Source organism: Lepidochelys kempii, chromosome 1 (assembly GCF_965140285.1).
Source record: "Lepidochelys kempii isolate rLepKem1 chromosome 1, rLepKem1.hap1, whole genome shotgun sequence".
Lineage (NCBI taxonomy): Eukaryota > Metazoa > Chordata > Testudines > Cheloniidae > Lepidochelys > Lepidochelys kempii.
In genome coordinates, this window is record NC_136380.1 from 158515947 (window position 1) to 158535695 (window position 19749).

General features: G+C 41.5%; 1 protein-coding gene across 6 annotated transcripts in view; it reads right to left on the bottom strand.

Moving 5' to 3' along the window:
• PDE9A (phosphodiesterase 9A) overlaps positions 1-19749 on the bottom strand; it is an 81269-nt gene that overhangs the window by 19211 nt on the left and 42309 nt on the right. For 5 of the 6 annotated variants that reach the window (XM_073359712.1, XM_073359704.1, XM_073359695.1 and 2 more), the window contains 4 exons: positions 18430-18514; positions 10229-10310; positions 7856-7930; positions 103-189 (listed from right to left, as the gene is read on the bottom strand). In XM_073359712.1, the coding sequence (XP_073215813.1) occupies positions 103-189; positions 7856-7930; positions 10229-10310; positions 18430-18514 (329 nt within the window). Of the gene's footprint in view, positions 1-102; positions 190-7855; positions 7931-10228; positions 10311-18429; positions 18515-19080; positions 19137-19749 lie in introns of those variants that run through there. The other variant, XM_073359736.1, reaches the window with a different exon arrangement.

Consider the following 19749-nt stretch of genomic DNA (forward strand, 5'->3'; position numbering starts at 1 on the left):
ATTACTCATCTGAATAAAGTTAATGTCATGAGGAAGTGTTTGCAGGATTTGGAGCTGTATTTTAAAAATCACAAATACTGGGAATTTTAAAGAAATACTTACCAACCACCTCTTCAGCGTGATGGGGTTGATATTAAAGCCTTTAACCAAACCGAGATCATGGTACATATGTTCCAAACAACTCAGCATCTGTAATGATGAATAGACAGGATATTGTTTTAATCACTGTTGTTTATAAAGCACAAAGTACAATGTAATGTAAATCTTCACATTACAAGCACTGATGTCTAATGGAGCCCTATTGTTAATCATGAAACAAAGCTGTTCAAAGATTGCAAGATCAAAACCAGTTCACTAAGGACCTGATCCAAAGCCCACTGAAGACAAAATAAAAACTTCTGTTGACTTCAATATGTTTTGGATTGGGCCCTAATTCATCCCAGAGCGTCACAGTGATCATTGCTCATGAAAATCAACACTATATCACATCTTGAAGAAGTAATTTGATTTTGCTAATGGAACCGGTTTATGGGCCTGATTCAAAGCCCAGTTGAAATCAATGGTGGCCTTTTCATTGACTTCAATGGACATTGTATTAGGACTCAAGTGCATAGAAATAGACAGCAGAAGATAAGAGTGGCTGGAGGTAGAGTGCAGTCCAGATAACTGGGCACATCTAATTCATGTGTGACTTCCTGGAATTTTTAAAAAATCAAGTATCCTCAATAGACTAAACAGACAAAAAAAACCCCTCAGACTGTAAAATTACAAAATTAGAGCAGGTTTGTGCATATTCCCTCCCATAACTGTGTATCTATGAATCTATGAATACCAAAACACAAAGGCAAAACATTGTTTAAGACAACAGCATATGACATTCATTCGTGTTTTCAGAACAGAACACAACTAGCTCAGCTATGCCATTCCAAGTCTAGATTTTGTTGTGTCTGGAAATATTATAGAAAATAACTTATTTATATGCTACTTAGGTCTTGGTTTAAGAGTGGCTGACCCAGTTTTTGCATCTCAATTATAGTAACATTGGAATAGTGTTATAAATATGCCCTAGGAGATATTTGAATTTTAAACCCCTATTTTTTGGGCACTCATAGCGTCCCAGAAAAATTTCTTCCCTTAGTGAAATTTCCTATGTTTGTCAGCTCATATTTAATTTAATATCATGTTTAGTAGAATTCCATTACGGCTGGCTTTGGGTCATTCAAATGTGAATTTAAAAGGTTTTCTCACAAAACTGCAAGAAAAATCTCAGAAGACTGATGGATACTCAGATAAGACCATCACAATTTTGCTTTACAGCATCATGCTTGGTTCCCTGGTACCCAAGGCCAGAACATATTGTTTGATACATTAAAAAACAAACAGACAAAACAAACCCTGTTACTGAAACAAAGATTTAGGCCTGGTCTACACTGAAAAGTTGTACTGGTATAATTTTGTCAGTTAGGGTTGTGATTTATTACCAAAACAGTTCTATCTGTACAGCTGCTCATGTGCATGCAGTTATAATGGTACAAAATGCCAGTGCAGCTTATTTCCCTTCCCATACTGGTATAGCTATACCAGTATAAATCATCAATATGACTGCATCCATGCTAGGATTTTAGTTAACAAGGTAGAACATTTTATGTGAAGATGAGAGGATGTTGTGAAGGTCAAGACTATAACAGGGTTAAAAAAAGAACTAGATAAGTTAATGAAGGATAGGCCCATCAATGGCCATTAGCCAGGATAGTTTGCCAGAAGCTGGGAACGGGCGACAGGGGATGGATCACTTGACGATTACCTGTACTGTTAATTCCCTCTGGGGCACCTGGCATTGACCACGGTTGGAAGACAGGATACTGGGTTAGATGGACGTTTGGTCTGACCCAGTATGGCCGTTCTTATGTTCTTAAGAAATTGAAAGCAGGGCATCATTATGAGTGAAACTGGAGTCAGAGGGCCCATGTGCCCAGGAGGGCCTGTTTTAGATGAGACACCAGTAGAACAGACAATGCAGGGAGGTTGGTTGGAAGCTAATCAGCCACATGGACAGAGCAGGGCACAAGGTTTAATAAAGTTCCATTTATTCAACTTGACCTGCATTCCACTTCACTCTTTGCTAATGAAACAAGCAGCAGACTTCACATTTGCTGAGCTTCATTTTCCTTAATGATTGAACTGCATCTAGTGCAATTATCCAGCAGGCATATATTTGGATCTTGGCAAATTAAATGTCTTGGTTCAGTAAAGGATCTCCTTAATTTTTTCTTATATTTCCTTTTCTATTTTGTATGAATAATATTAAAATAAGGGAAATATAATGCAAAATGACAATAGGGTTAACATTCTGCAGACACAAAATTCAGAAAATTCAAACTTTTAGTACAGACAGAAAAATTTTAATTTATAAATACTGCACATCTATTCTATATTTTATGTCTGTCTGTCTCATTTTTGCCCTGGATGATGACATTATGGAGATGCAACACAACCTGTCCACACCCCTGCCTAACCAATTTGCCAATTTACAGGTTATATAATTGGGCCAGATTTTCAAGTGCTCAGCTTCAATTAAGGCACCTAAATGAAGTGGCCAGTTCTGCAAATGTACACCCAGTCGCTCCCATTAAGGTTAATGACAAGCTCCCCCGAGGAGCTGCTGGATGCTGAGTACTTTTGAAAAGCTGGCACATTATTTATGTTCAATTACTCATATTATGATAGCACCCATAGGCCAAATATGGATCAGAGCTCCACTGTACAAGGCACTGTACAAACACAGATGTAGACACACACCTTGTCCTGCAGAGTTTACAGTCGAAAGCCCTGATTCTGCTAGCTGGTAAATGGGGGTGGAGGTGGGAGCAGAAGGGACACACTGATGCTGACACAGAGCCCCATTGAAGTCATTGGGCACAGTGGTTTGCCAGCAAGGAATATCTTGCAGGATTGGGATCAAAGAAGACAAGTGGCAGACAAAAGGTGGGGCAGAAGGAAACACTAAAATACAGTGTTGACTACACTTTGTGATTTATTGTGAGTCTCACAATATTTGGAGTTTTTCTTAAAGCTCCAGCTCCTGGAATCAGGAGAAAACATGAGAATCTTGGGGAGGGGAGTTAAGCCAGAAGGAAAAGAACCCCCCCACCCCCCATTTATTAATTTAAAAATCTCATGATTTGGGAGGGCCTTATGATTTTTGAACATTTGGGGTTGGCAACACTGAAAATATATACAATTTTCACATATGATTTGTTAATGTACAGGTATATGGTAAGCTTCTTTCCTTCCTTTCCCTTCAGGGCTGAGCTTAGGCATCATCTGTTGGCAGATACATTGTAAGCACTGTGGAAGAGGTGGCTTTTGAGGAGGGATTTGAAAAAGGTACTGACCTTTATGGACCAGTTCAAGGATGTAAGGAATAACATGGGTTAAAAATGTATATGCAGCATGGTACCCCTCTACAAAGACACGGGCACCCATTAAAGGCTTGGAGCGAGGAGCCATTCTGATTCCTCTCAATCTCCATGGGGAAGCTCCTTGTGAGGTATTTGAAGCCCCATGGCTGCAATAACTTCTGATAGTCTGCTAGCCCTGTCTGGGGAGAGGTGGGACAACAAATTCACAGAGATACTCAGTGTGAGGATAAAGTGGGGCAGGACGTCAATATATGAGTGTGCCCTATCTCCTGAGCAGCTCCATAAATCCGAACAGAAAACGGTCACCTCGTTTCTTTGTCCTCCTTCTGCATATAGCTCGACAGTCCTCAGGACTGATCAGGTAAGCTGCTTTAGAAGGGAACAAGGGACTAACACCCCAGTTACTACTGCATAAGAGAAGGTTAGGTTTTAGCCCCAGTGGGCAAAATATGATTATATTGTCATACATTCCTCAGGGAGCAAGAGATTCTCCAGGTGGGTTGATGAAATAGAGCAAACTATTACGTTATTGCCTTACACACTGGTTACACTCTAGCATGGTGATTTACAACCCACTTGCTCAAAATCAGCCACATAAACCACCACTTACTGTTAAGTAAGCGTTAACATAATTGAAATGATTCATGTAAACATAAAACAGAGTCAAAAGGGTGAAAATGTCAACAGACATTACCATATGGTATTGTGCCCACAGTGGTTTGTGTGATTGTTTCTGAGCCTAAGTCCCGCATATGGTATGTTCCTAATCTCCATACCCTCATGCTATCGGTGTGCATGCCACAATGTAATGGTTCCCATTACAATGAATGAGTTACGCTGTTAAAATACTGTGCCTCAGTGTACAAAAATCCATGGATAATGCTTTTTTCCCTAGTCCTACTCTTTATTAATGGTCTGCTAAACAATCTGCCAACATTTTTATGATCTACCTGGCACGCTGTAATTCTTAGGGCAGTAAAAACACCACAGGCTAGATATCTTTAAGATGGTGGGTAAAGCGTTTTGCCTGACAAGTAAATGACTTTGATGCTTAACTACAGGTGCCTGGAAAAAAAATAACCATAAAGAATCTCCCTCAAACTGGCAAGAAGTGTGCGGTGAAAATGCGGTTACCTTCCATGTGAACGTGCATGGCTATATATTCTAACAACCAACAGGAGACTGAACTCTGAACCCACATAAAAGTCCTCCTGTTACTCCTACCAGCTGGAAGTATGTTAACAAAGAAACTGAATGAAGAACATTATTCATGTTAAAAGAAAAGGAGGACTTGTGGCACCTTAGAGACTAACCAATTTATTTGAGCATAAGCTTTTGTGAGCTACAGCTCACTTCATCAGATGCTGTAGCTCACGAAAGCTCATGCTCAAATAAATTGGTTAGTCTCTAAGGTGCCACAAGTCCTCCTGTTCTTTTTGTGTATACAAACTAACACGGCTGCTACTCTGAAACCTGTCATTATTTATGTTGGGATTTTTTTAATCTTTGGAAATTTGCTTCGTCATAGAATATGTTCATCTAGCGATTCTGAAGCAGAATGGCTCCTGTTCGCATAACACTTCTTTGAGGATTGATTTGTGCTGCTAGTTTGCAACTCCACTCTCTCTCCTTTTTTGTTGTTGCTATTGTACTGATCTAGTTACGTCCTTCTTCTCCCTTTCCGGGCTATCGTTTGTTACATCCATTTGTTGAATCTTGTTTCACATTATAACTTTCCACAAAAGGGGCATCCTCTTCCTTTGTGTTTCTACAGTAGCTGGCACAATGGGCCCCCGGGGAGCTTCCGTAACACAGATGATGATGATTAATAAATAATAATAATATACTGTGCACTTAGATTTGCATCTCCTCTGAATGTATTGCACACCAAAATCCCTGTACAGGAGCATCCAAATCAATGTCTGCCCCCAGGCCCTGATTCAGCAAAGCACCTAAATACTTGTTTAATATTCTGCAGGAAAGTAGTGTCATTGATTTCAGTAAAAAGAAAAGGAGTACTTGTGGCACCTTAGAGACATCCGATGAAGTGAGCTGTAGCTCATGAAAGCTCATGCTCAAATAAATTGGTTAGTCTCTAAGGTGCCACAAGTACTCCTTTTCTTTTTGCGAATACAGACTAACACGGCTGTTACTCTGAAACCATTGATTTCAGTGGGATTGGTCACTTACTTAAAGTTAAGCATGTGCTTAAGTGCTTTGCTGAACAGGGATAGACTCACTTATACTAGAGGGCATGAAAGAACACAGGCTGGCATTAACTTTGTTGCACTTGTCCTTGAATGACATTACCAATATTTGGACTATGAAGAAATAAACAAGGAGTTGTATAATAAGGACAATCTATTTGGCACCTTTAGGGAACAAAAATTATTGCACTCCAGAATGATTCACTCAGTAAAGAATTAGATTTCAGGCATATTACCTGGATCCACCAATTCTGTGTTTAAAACAGCAAATTTCAACTTAAAAGCTGAGGAGTCATGAAAATATATATTAGGTAAGGGGATCTGAAAAGGAAAAAACAAAACTTTCTTGAGTGGATATTTTTGGCCTTGTGTACCTTTGGGAATAGCACTAATCCAGCAATTGGTGTACCCCCTCAGGTGCTGATCTCTAAGGATAATGTCTACACTGCAATTAGATGCTTATGGCTGCCCAGTGCCAGTTCACTTGGGTTCATGGGGCTCAGGCTCAGGGGCTGTTTAATTGCGGTATAGACATTTGGGCTCGGACTGGAGCTTGAGCTCTGGAACCCTCCCACCTCGCAGGGTCCTAAAGCCTGGGCTCATGCCCGAGACTGAATGTCTACACCACAATTAAACAGTCCCTGAGCCTGAGCCCCGTGAGCCTGAGTCAGCTGGCACGGGCCAACCCTGGGTTTTTAATTGCAGTGTAGACATGCTCAAAGGCAGTGTCTTCATTGCAAAAAAGGTATGTTTATCTCACTGTAAAATGCGAGTGGAGTGAAGGCACAGGCACTGTTTACCTCTGTCTAGCTAGATGAGGTCATCCCTATGCCTTCCACCAGGGGTTTATCTTGACTAACTGCATCAAGGTAAGAACTATGGTGCCTTGTCTCCACTAGGATTATAGCTAGCTCGAGTTAGCTATCTCCAGGTAAAAACACCTGTCATAAATATAAAGGGAAGGGTAAACCCCTTTGAAATCCCTCCTGGCCAGGGGAAAGCTCCTCTCACCTGTAAAGGGTTAAGAAGCTAAAGGTAACCTCGCTGGCACCTGACCAAAATGACCAATGAGGAGACAAGATACTTTCAAAAGCTGGGAGGAGGGAGAGAAACAAAGGGTCTGTGTCTGTCTATATGCTGGTCTTTACCGGGGATAGACCAGGAATGGAGTCTTAGAACTTTTAGTAAGTAATCTAGCTAGGTATGTGTTAGATTATGATTTCTTTAAATGGCTGAGAAAAGAATTGTGCTGAATAGAATAACTATTTCTGTCTATGTATCTTTTTTGTAACTTAAGGTTTTGCCTAGAGGGGTTCTCTATGTTTTTGAATCTAATTACCCTGTAAGATATCTACCATCCTGATTTTACAGGGGGGATTTCTTTATTTCTATTTACTTCTATTTTTTATTAAAAGTCTTCTTGTAAAAAACTGAATGCTTTTTCATTGTTCTCAGATCCAAGGGTTTGGGTCTGTGGTCACCTATGCAAATTGGTGAGGCTTTTTATCCAACATTTCCCAGGAAAGGAGGGGTGCAAGTGTTGGGAGGATTGTTCATTGTTCTTAAGATCCAAGGGTCTGGGTCTGTAGTCACCTAGGCAAATTGGTGAGGCTTTTTACCAAACCTTGTCCAGGAAGTGGGGTGCAAGGTTTTGGGAAGTATTTTGGGGGGAAGGACGCGTCCAAACAACTCTTCCCCAGTAACCAGTATTAGTTTGGTGGTGGTAGCGGCCAGTCCAAGGACAACGGGTGGAATATTTTGTACCTTGGGGAAGTTTTGACCTAAGCTGGTAAAGATAAGCTTAGGAGGTTTTTCATGCAGGTCCCCACATCTGTACCCTAGAGTTCAGAGTGGGGGAGGAACCTTGACAACACCCCCTTTTAAGCAGTGAAGGTGTAGCCTCAGTGTAGAGAAGGGCATGCAGGGGTTTGTTTGACGGAGGGAACAAGGCGCACCCCTACTTGTACGTGGGGTAAAGCACGATGAGCTCAGGCAGTGCAACTCCTTGCATGTTCATTTCTACACTTTGGGGTTAGCGCCCATGTGGTCTCATTGACTTCCGGTGGCCAGTCAATGAACAAAGGGTATTCCTGAGTGTAGGCCAGGTCTTTGTTCTGCATTGCCTTCGTTAGGCTTCCATTGTTAGATACTAAAGACGGCTTTCCTGACCGTCTCAGTGCGGTCATGGGATAAGCCACAAGTACCAACAACTTGTTTACTCCTTGCCTCATTGGGCTCCCACAGCCAGACATCAAACGTTGGTTTCCGAAGTGCTTCTATGGTTTCTTGAGACAGCATGTACTGTAGACAAAAAGACAGAGTCTATTATTAACTACTACATACTGAGTTCCCCTCATGTCTTTGTGGGAGCTGCGTTCTGCCCTCATCAGAAGTTCTCCAGCATGCCATTAATTAATTTTCCAAAATTTAGTGCCTCAGCTGTGGGTGGGTAAAATGCATTGTCTCTTGTTGGTTTTAATCTTAAGTTCTTCATATTTTGGGGAATGAAATATTTAACTGCAGGTGATTTATATTGTTATTTTGAACAGTTGTTTTTCTCAAGGGTTCCCACATTTCAATCAGGTGCTAGGCAGCAAAGTTTATGCATGTGTTTATTGTGTACTCAGAGCTCCAAAACAAAATCCAAGTCAGCCTCCAGCAGGACTTAAAGTGTGCTGGGCTGGCACAGAACACAAACCCTGGAAATAACATTTCTAAAAGGCAAGCTGGGTCACCTAGGGTACACATTTTTAGTACCCCCAGGGGAAAAGCCCCTCTGATTGCTTGCTTTTCCTGCTTGCCCACATCCTGGGGAAGTGCAGCCAAGCAGAGCTGCTGCAGGAAACAGGTAAGGCTCTTTCTCCCTCCCCTCAGGAGCTGACACCGTTCTCACAGAAGGGGAAAGGGAGGAGGGAGTAGAAAGAGACCAGCAGCTCCGAGCTGGTGGTCGTGGTGGTGGGGCTGGGGAGACAGGATTGATTTGGACTTTGTGGGCAGGAGATGGGCAGATGTGGAGAGGATGACAGACCTCTCCCCCCCCCCCGCCACTTTTTTCACAGCACTTTAAGCATTGGCCCCCAGTGTTCTGGGTTGTTACTGTGTTGGTAACAGTGGCTGGCAATTTGTAAAAAATTCTAGAGTGTCAGAAGATGTTGAAGGTATCTAACCACTATTGAACTGTGTTTTTGAGACAACATGATCAAAATATTCTTGGAATACGTAAATCTAGTATCTTAATTGGTCCACTTACCATAGTTGGCTATAATTAGTTTTGGTATATTATACTGAGAATATAAATGAAATGATCTGCGCCACTCCATTGTTATTTAATTCAAGCAAGAATTACATTTGAGGATTAATTCTTCATCTCTGGAAGGAAGTAATCTTGCATTTGCATTATACTTTATTTGTAGTATAGAGTTTTGCTAGACAGCTGTAAATTAGCAATACTGATGTATTCATTAATAACTGCATTGTAATTACCAAATCTTTTTCAAGTGAACTGCCACCTCCTAACATGCCTGAGGTCACACAAATCCAGTATTTAAAGCCATAACGAATGTCACACACAGAGCAAACAAAACCTAAACTTCTCCTAAAACCAAGCAATTAAAAGCCTTGGGTTCGAGGCAGAAAGGAACAAGTTTACCACTGTGTTCAGTTAGTGCAACTCTCTACAGTAATAGTTAATCTCAGAAGCCAAGCATTCTAGCAGTGGGTAAAAGGTTAAGGTATAGTTTCCGTGTACATATCATGGAACAAAGGAATGTAGAGCAGTTTGAGAAAGCATGTGTTAGTAGTGTCAACAACACACATAAATTTAAGCAAAGCCAAAATGGAAATGACATTTTACAGCTCATTAAATCCATTTTCAAGAGACAGATGCCAGGACTACATAAATTACTTTAACTGAAAAATAATTCACTGAGAGGGAAAAAGGTAGAGGCGCCATTACAGAATAGGGAATAAAGTTATAGACTAAAATAAATCTTGTTCTGAGCCTGCAGACTAAGTATCATTAGATAAAACAGAACACGAAATGTTTGACAAATTTCAGGAATTCAGTAACATTTTCAGCTTTAATGAGATTCCAAATATTGAGGGTCGGATTTCAAACCCATTGAAATCAATGGGAGTCTTTCTATTGGCTTCCAGGGTCTTTGGATTAGGCCCTTGATCTACCCCAGTGGTTCCCAAAGTGGTGTTCCCGGACTCTGGGGGATTTTCTGTGGGTCACATGGGAGTCCCACCCTTAAGCCAGGGCCGGAACATGCTGAAACAGCATTCTGGTATTTTTGCTGCATGGAGGATGCCATTTTGTTCTCAAAATGACATCCTCAGCACAGTGTGACCTTTCGCACACAGTGCGTGACAGGTCACGCTGGCAGGGGTGTTCCAATAGTACAGGATATGAAAGGGGTCCTGGACAGTTAGTTAGTCAGATGCCAAAGGGTCCTTGATGGGGAAAAAGTTTGAGAATCACTGATCTAAACAATTAAGCTATAGAGTGATGTGAAGTCATGCATTGTATTCCAGCTTCTCATAGGAAGGCATGCTCTTTTAATTAACATCCTGATAACAAAGTACATCTTTTGGTACCTTTGGATAGGATGGTACGTCCCTTCGGGGTGCCAACTTCTTGTTTTCATCTAAGAAGCTGTGCTTACAGGGACAGCTGGTCCTGCAAATGAAAAATTCAGCACTCAACATTGGGACAACAGCAGGTGCATTCTCTTGAGTAGCACTGAATATAATAAAATATCTTGGTATGTGGTCACATAGAGGGTATGTCTACACTGCATCTTAAGCCTGGGTACTAACTCAGGTTTGGGCCCAAGCCCCACTTCCATTCACACACAAATCAGTTTAACTCAGGTCAGCGAGCACTCAGGGACTGGATCTTAGGACCAGCTAGAGGGTGGCTCCGAGCCCAAGTTCTGCTGTGACTGAGGTCCAAGCCCTGTGATTTTGCAACGTGGATGAAGCTCAAGCTGCAGACCCAAGTCAGAAGATCTGTGTGGTGCCATATGGATGTAAACCCAGGTTTACAACGCAGTGCGGAAGCTGAAGTGTAGGTTTGGAAACACCAAACCCACAAGCCAAGGTCCCACAGACCTGGCTTTACAATGCAGTGTGGACATATCCTTAGAGTTACACTGCTTCCCAATCTCACCTAACAATCTCATTTTCTCTAATCATAAGAAAGAATCAGGGCCAAGTCATTCTTGCCTATGTATGAGGTAATATATAATTGAGGCCACCATAATAACCAAGAAACTCTCTGGAAACAAATGTAGGTGTATCTGAAATTCATTCATACTCTTTAATTTAATCATCTTTAATAGAATCATAGACTTTAAGATCTTTAAGAAGGGACCATTATGATCGTCTAGTCTGACCTCCTGCACAACGCAGGCCACAGAATCTCATCCACCCACTCCTGTAACAAACCCCTGACCTATGTCTGAGCTATTGAAGTCCTCAAGTCATGGTTTAAAGACTTCAAGGTGCAGAGAATCCTCCAGCAAATGACCCGTGCCCCATGCTGCAGAGGAAGGCGAAAAACCTTTCAATTCAACCGATTCAATATCTTTATTATCTTTTGTGTAAAATAGTTCTGCTTGAGTTTAGCTTTCACTCCTAGATTCCTAATGTTTAGATTATCCCTTTTTATTTTAAAAACACTCAATAGTAAAACAAAAAGCAAAAAACAAAGAAAACTAAAAAAACCCAAATCCAAAAAACTAAAAAACCAAAAGCCAACAAATCAAAACAACCTATCAACTTTGTTTCTTCTTTTCATAATTTTGGAAATTTCTATTATGTCACAACGTTTCCTCTATTCCAGTGTGAATATCCCAATCCTCTAACTTCTTCCTTGTAACTTTGATGTTTGCTATCATCTCTGTTGCTGTATTTTGTATTCTTTGCAAAGCAATTTTGGCTGTTGGTTGATGGTGATCAGTACTGAATACCATCTAACAAGGGCTTTATGCATTAGCAGTATCACTGGTGAGGTCAGAGATTGTCCAAAACAGTCCTAAGAAATCAATCAGTTCATGAACATTAATAGTATTACTCTTTGTATTGTAGTAGCTCCTAGAGGTCCCAGCTGAGATTGGGACTCCATGGTGATGGCATTGTATGAACACTGAATAAGACAGTCGTTGCTCCAAAGAATTTACAATCTAAATACACAAGACAGACAAAGTACAGAAGAAAGGAACTATTATTCCAGTTTTACCGGCAGGGTGCTGAGGTGCAGAGAAACCAATGGCTAGATCCACAAAGGGGATTTAGGCTTAGCATTGCATCTCCTAACTTCAGGTGCTCTGCCTCCCACTTGAGCCCACAGCTCCGAGTCAGATGCTCAGGCTCCCTATACAATGCATGAGGAGAGTTAGGTGCCCAGAAATGGGATCTACAAAAGCCAGCACATTGAATAGGGAGCGGCCTAAACTAGCCAATAGGAAATACCAAGGAGAGGGATTTGGCCTCAGCCCTACCCCTCTCAGGGACTTAGGCGCCTAACTCTGGCCCAGAGGTTGGTACCTATATCCATTTGGAATTCACAACTGTGATCCTGCTCCCACAGGTGCTGGCTTCCTCCAGGCCCCAGGGGTGCTCAGTGCTTGACAAAGCCCTGGCTAGGATGATTTAGTTGGGGTTGGTCCTGCTTTGAACAGGGGATTAGACTAGATGACCTCCTGAGGTCTCTTCCAACCCTAATCTTCTATGATTTTATGATTCTATGGTAGGCCTGCTCCAAGGCTCCATCTGAGCACACCTACGGGGTTGGGCTCCACAGGCGAGATAGTGGGAAACACCTGGTTTGAAGATCCCATCAGAGTTTAAGTGTGAGTGACGTGTCAGAACTTCAGCAGCTGTACACATGCCTGCTGCCAGATTTTTAGGCACCTCAGAAACTGAGGTACCTACAGGGTTAAGCAGTAGCTGAGTGCGGGTTTTGAGGATCTAAATTTTGGCCTTAAGCACCTGAAGTAGCAGTTAGGTACATAAATCCCTTTGTGGATCTAACCTTAAGTGACTTGCCCAAGGTCACAGAGAAAGCCTGTGGCAGAACGTGGAGCTGACCCCACATCTCTTGAGATGCAGTCCAATGCATTAACCACAAGAACGGCCTTCCTCATTATCAGAGCCTGCTATAGAAATGGGAACCTCTGGGCCGGATTCATCATTAGCCCACAGCTGATTTGTGCAGTTTGAGGGGGTACTAAACTCTGTAAACTCAGATTAACCAGTCAGTTTCTCCTGTCTAGTGTAGGGGGGATCCCCAGGTGGAGGACAGGCACATTAATGGCTCATAAGCCACACTCCTCCAAGCCCCTGTGCTAGGGGTATGATAGGAGAAAAGGTGGTGTGGTCCCGCAATCCCTGCACCTGGCTGAAAGTAGCTACTGGGGGCGGAGGGCAGAGCAGCATGGAGCAGCCTTCATGTTGCTGTAACTTGCACCAGTGCCAGGACATAATCAAGCACTTATGTATATGCATTACCTAAATTATACCCCACAAGCACCCTCATGTTATTAGCCTCTACAAGCTGCAGGTGCAAAAAATAGGGGCCTGCATTAACAATCTGACCCTTAGTGTGTGGGTAAGGGGAAGGGAGCTTTGCTCCTCTTTTTTGAAGAAGCTGATGTGCTTCTATCTGTATGTGATGACACTCCAGGAGGGGCATTTTAAAAACATATACGTTGATCATTACTATTCTATTCTATACCATTAAAATATGACTTTGTCTATATACATTTTAATAAACTGTGTAGTGAATGAAACACTGTGGTACGAAGGCTGGATGAAGTGCAAAGAAAACCACTACGTTGCTCTTCGATGTCTTTTTTAGACCCCTCATGCCGTGGGGAGGGCTTGTTTGCTTAGCAACTCAAGGATGAAGCTCCTCTTGCACTGAGTCAACACTTCTTCATGTCACTGCTCCAGCTGAGCCATGGTTGCTAGGGAAACTGGAAGCTACTTGTAATTACTCAACAACTTCAGTGGGGGTCCTTCTTCAGGACAATGCCACACAAGGAGCAGACTTTCCTTGCCTTAGAAAACCAAAGCAATTCACTGGGATCTTTGATTATATTCTGGTCCAGCTCAGGTCCAGCTGCTGATGCAAGAGCCATCTGTTTAGGCTTCAGAGTAACAGCCGTGTTAGTCTGTATTCGCAAAAAGAAAAGGAGTACTTGTGGCACCTTAGAGACTAACCAATTTATTTGAGCATGAGCTTTCGTGAGCTACAGCTCACTTCATCGAATGCATACCGTGGAAACTGTACGCATCCGATGAAGTGAGCTGTAGCTCATGAAAGCTCATGCTCAAATAAATTGGTTAGTCTCTAAGGTGCCACAAGTACTCCTTTTCTGTTTAGGCTGATGACTACAGTGGGTGGCTTATTATGCACGCTTTTAGGTCATTCGGCTTGGACCTCAGTCTTCCTTCTAAAAATAAGAATGAGTAAGCTGATACTTTTCTTTTACTTTGATGATGTGGGAGAGGGAGTATGTGTGTTTGTGGGATTCCTTGCTTCCTTCCATACGTTTAATGGAGAATCTGAGATGTAAGTGGTCTCAATTAAAGTAAAAGCAATTAATTAATACAAATAATTAATTTTGCACTTTTACAGTGTTTTTCTCCTGAAGATGTCAAAGTGGTCAACTCCACTCATCAAGTCTCGTAATACTCATGTAAGTTAAGTAAGTATTATGGTAGGAAGGATGATCTTGTGATTAAAGTATATGATGGAGAATCAGGAGACCTGGATTCTAATCCTGGCCCTGCCTCTGAGGGTATGTCTACACTGCAAAGAAAAACCCGTGGCTGTTCCGTGCCAGCCAATTTCGGCTTGCAGGGCTCAGGCTGCGGGGCTGTTTCATTGCTGCAGAGGCTTCCAGGCTCGGGCTGTGGTCTGGCTCTAGAACCCTGAGAGGTGGGAGGGTCCTAGATCCCGGGCTCCAGCCAGAGCCCGGCAGTCAATACAGCAATGAACCAGCACTGCAGCCCTAGCCCTGCATAGGACCAGCCACGGTTTTTTCTTTGCTGTGTAGACATACCCAGATTTACTACATGATCCCATCAGATTGTCTCTCAACCTCGTCTTCCTCATCTGTAAAATGGGGATAACAGTGTAGTGAATTGGCTAGGAGCCCATGCTTTTGAAGCAGAGGGCTTCAAGGATAAATGTAACTGTGATTTGACAGTAACTAGGTAATTAAAGCTGCTCCCTACACCTCGCTGGGAATAAAGGGAGAGAAAAGAATCAACTGGGGTTAGCCCAAGATCGGCCAAAAAGAACTCAAGAAGAGCAACAGTCGCTGACTATAGTTACCACTACCTCTGAACAGTGGCCGCTGCTGGCACAGGTCCCTCTGACCTTAGGAGAACCAGGGTGCCTTGACCAACCACCATCAATCAGCAGTAAATGAAAAAAAACAATTTTATTTTATTTTTTTCACCTTTCATACTCTTTAACACATTGATTTCAATGGCATCACATCAACATAAAACTAGAATTTTGCCATGGTGAGGCAGGCCCCAAGCTTCTATCTTTTTCTACTGCAAAGATGCAGATGTTACAGATCTGCAGCCTTGTAGAACAACCGCAACAGCAAAGATGGGATCTCACTTCTCCAGTGCACCACTGACTTAGAGGAGGTGTGAACTCAACATTCTAATTGGATGCATTTAAATCATCACATTATTAAGAACAGGCAAGTTCATTCTTTCTTTTAAAGCCTACTTACTTAAATGCAAAAAACCTGTGTTAAATCAGCATTATGACTGCCCAGTTAAAACCACAAAAATACAACATTTCGGTCCCACAGCAATGTTAACTTGACTACATTGAATGTATGTAGTATTTTCTATTTCTGATTTTCTGGTTAAATCGACAGCTTACTCTATTGCTGCTCATATTACAAAATACAGACCACAAAACAACAGGATGTGCAGCACAAACGAGTCAAGACTGAGGTTAGAACAATAAGTTTTGCATTTCCTAATTTTGGTGTGATATTCACTGTGCAACCTTAATGTAGCATTAACATAATTTTTTGTTCTGTCTCTCTCTGCATGCCTGCATGCACACACTCACATACTCCACAAAAAGTCAGGAATCAAACCGCCTCTCCTGCCCCCCCGTATGCAAATTGAATCTAACATATATTAGAACACAATTTTTTTTTCATAGATTCATAGATATTTAGGTCAGAAGGGACCATTATGATCATCTAGTCTGACCTCCTGCACAACGCAGGCCACAGAATTTCACCCACCACTCCTGCAAAAAACCTCACACCTATATCTGTGCTACTGAAGTCCTCAAATCATAGTTTAAAGACTTCAAGGAGCAGAGAATCCTCCAGCAAGTGACCCGTGCCCCATGCTATAGAGGAAGGCGAAAAACCTCTAGGGCCTCTTCCAATCTGCCCTGGAGGAAAATTCCTTCCCGACCCCAAATATGGTGATCACCTAAACCCTGAGCATATGGGCAAGATTCATCAGCCTGATACTACAGAAAATTCTTTCCTGGGTAACTCGGATCCCACCGCATCTAATATCCCATCACAGGCCATTGGGCCTATTTACCAGGAATATTTAATTACCAAAACCATGTTATCCCATCATACCATCTCTTCCTTAAACTCATCGAGTTTAATCTTAAAGCAAGATAGATCTTTTGTCCCCACTGCTTCCCTTGGAAGGCTATTTCAAAACTTCACTCCTCTGATGGTTAGAAACCTTAGTCTAATTTCTAGTCTAAATTTCCTAGTGGCCAGTTTATATCCATTTGTTCTTGTGTCCACATTGGTACTGAGCTTAAATAATTCCTCTCCCTCTCCAGTATTCATCCCTCTGATATATTTATAGATAGCAATCATATCTCCCCTCAACCTTCTTTTAGTCAGGCTAAACAAGCCAAGCTCCCTGAGTCTCCTTTCATAAGACAAGTTTTCCATTCCTCGGATCATCCTAGTAGCCCTTCTCTGTACCTGTTCCAGTTTGAATTCATCCTTCTTAAACATGGGACACCAGAAAGGCACACAGTATTCCAGATGAGGTCTCACCAGTGCCTTGTATAACGGTACTAAAACCTCCTTATCCCTACTGGAAATACCTCTCCTGATGCATCCCAAGACCGCATTAGCTTTTTTCACGGTCACATTACATTGGCAGCTCATAGTCATCATATGATCAGCCAATACTCCAAGGTCCTTTTCCTCCTCCGTTACTTCTAATTGATGCGTCCCTAGCTTATAACTAAAATTATTGTTATTAATCCCTAAATGCATGACCTTACACTTCTCACTATTAAATTTCATCCTATTACTATTACTCCAGTTTACAAGGTCATCCAGATCCTCCTGTAGGATATCCCTGTCCTTCTCTAAATTGGCAATACCTCCCAGCTTTGTATCATCCGCAAACTTTATTAGCACACTCCCACTTTTTGTGCCAAGGTCAGTAATAAAAAGATTAAATAAGACTGGTCCCAAAACTGATCCTTGAGGAACTCCACTGGTAACCTCCCTCCAGCTTGACAGTTCACCTTTCAGTAGGACCCGTTGTAGTCTCCCCTTTAACCAATTCCTTATCCACCTTTCAAATTTCCTATTAATCCTATTGATTTTGCTGCCAAATTCATTCCTAGCCATGCTAATGAAATTCCCTCAGATGCCTTAACAAGTGACTATGTAGTCAGCAGGGCAAATTTGTGTCTGTCACGCTGCTTGCTGTAAATCTGGAGCAGTTCCATTGAGGTTAATGTGTTACTCCAGATTTACACCAGAATGACAGAGCACACTTTGGCTCTAAGACGGTATCTAATACAAATGTGTTTTTTGAACTCTTGCATCACATTCATCTGGATAATCATAAAATTATAAAACCAAATTATTATATTTGAACAAATCTCCCATCTACTTCAGTGAAAGATTTGTCTGCTTAAGGACCAAAAAGTGTGACCCTAAATATAGAACAAAAGTGAAAGGCTTTCAAGACAACACACACAGTTAACTTCGCTTAAGAGACGCCCTTTTTAGCAAGAGTCTGAATTGCCTGGTGTATTTCTCCTTAATAACCGTACCAGCAGTGTTAATAATCTCTTAGTTACCGATATGTTTATCTTAATGATGTATTTTGGAGACATAAAGGTCCAACACTCCAGCTGATGCAGTGTATCACAACAAGATACAATTCCCTCTGCTGTTTTTTTAATTACAGCAAGTCTAAACTTGGTAATAGCTGATCGGTAGGGTGACTCCTTGAATTTAGAATGAAATCCCTCATTGCTAGTTGAAACTGGAAGTCAATTCTGCAGAAGTGTGAGATCATAATTAGAAGAACTGTTATGTATTTATGTGATATTTTCCCAACTTCCATTTTAAATCTTAGTGGAGCTAATTAGAACACTAGTCTCTTACAAAATAAATGTTTTCTTTGACAGAAGTTTCTCTCTCTGCATAAAACTTGGTGCAAAATTCCTATGACTGGATGGCTGAACACAGAAAAAACAAGACATTAATCTCTGTCTGCAAGAAGATTTTTCTTTCAGTCATCTGGAACAAGCTTTTTTAACGACTGAATTTCCATAAATTCTTAAATGAAACCACAGTCTTTGCAAATGAAGCCAATGCCCTGCACAGCACTGAGCTGCTGATTTGCTTCTGTGTTTAAAAAACCAGAATGACTAAATTCAATGGAATTACTTCACCAGAGTTTGAATACAGAAATCCAGCTGGATTTTTCTTTTCCCCAGTGGCAACTAAAGCAGAACTTACCTGGTGCTTCTTGCTGCCATTTCCTCCCTCATCTTTTTAATGTCACTCTTGCATTTCTCGATCTCTACTACTTTCAGTCCTTCCACTGTCAACAAAGCAAAACAACAGGGGTGTTACCATGGAGAAACATGAAGGATCTTATTTCATTAATTGTGCAGAATTTCAAAAGGGTTGTAACAGTGGGGTTATCCAGTGAGTCAACAGGTTCTTACATGCTGCACCAGTTCCCATACCTGCAGGAGTTACTGACACCATGTAGCTTTAAAATCCTTAGGAATTTTCTGTTGCCAATTTTTGAAATTACCTCGTGTTTTAATTCACAAAATGGCTATAGCATCTAATCTTTTCAGAGCAGTTAGCAACAGTCTACTGCTCTGTTACCTTTTTCACCCCCTCTTCCTTAGAACACTAATCAAAGGAATTAGTTGGCAAAGAACTGCTCCAGTAATGTGATAAGATTGTGACTGTACAGTCTGGCAAAAGTGTCCTGCTAGAATTCAAATTCTTCATTAAGATAAAAGGTTTTAATTTAAAAAGTTCCCCCAGGAGAAATAAGAGACTTTGAGATGCATGCCTGAATACAGAGAAACCAAAAATAGACATTTTAAAAATGTCTTGGTGCTTAGAAATCATTTTATTTCAGTTAATTACCTAAAATATGTCATGATTCCTTGCGGATAAATTGTTGTGCAATCCAGGGTCATTGTTGCATACAGAACAGGAAATACTATACTCTCATCTCTATGTATTATAAGTGCCACAAGTCAGAGAGTCTGTGTTTATGTTGCAGCTCGTTTCATTCCCTGCAGCCTTGAGAGCCTCACGCAGGTCCAATGCGTGGATCTCCCTCCCTTCTCACTCTCAGGCTACCAACATACTCAAGGACATAATACCAAACCATTTATTAAGCGCATATCATTCACAGTGTGATCATGCCACAGCTCATTTGTTTACTGTACTCACTGCTTACGTAGACAAGCTGATGTGCAGGAAACTCAAGGGAACTTTTAACTGTTGGATCAGTATTCATTCACTCTCTCTTAAAATAGTCATCATCCTACCCACCCATAGCATAACATACAAGTGATGAAAAATTGCTTGGGACGGACATAACTCTGTAGATAGCGGAGAACTCAGATTTCATCTAATTGCTAGTATCTACAGTTACTGCTTTTGGGTATGGGAAGGGGAAAAACACAAGGGATACACAAGCTCAATCCAGATTATTACATATGAGAAGAGAAAAAGGAGAGGGTTCTGAAAATAATTCATGTTTGACGAAAGGGACTTGGAAAGCACATTTCCATCAGAACATTTTGT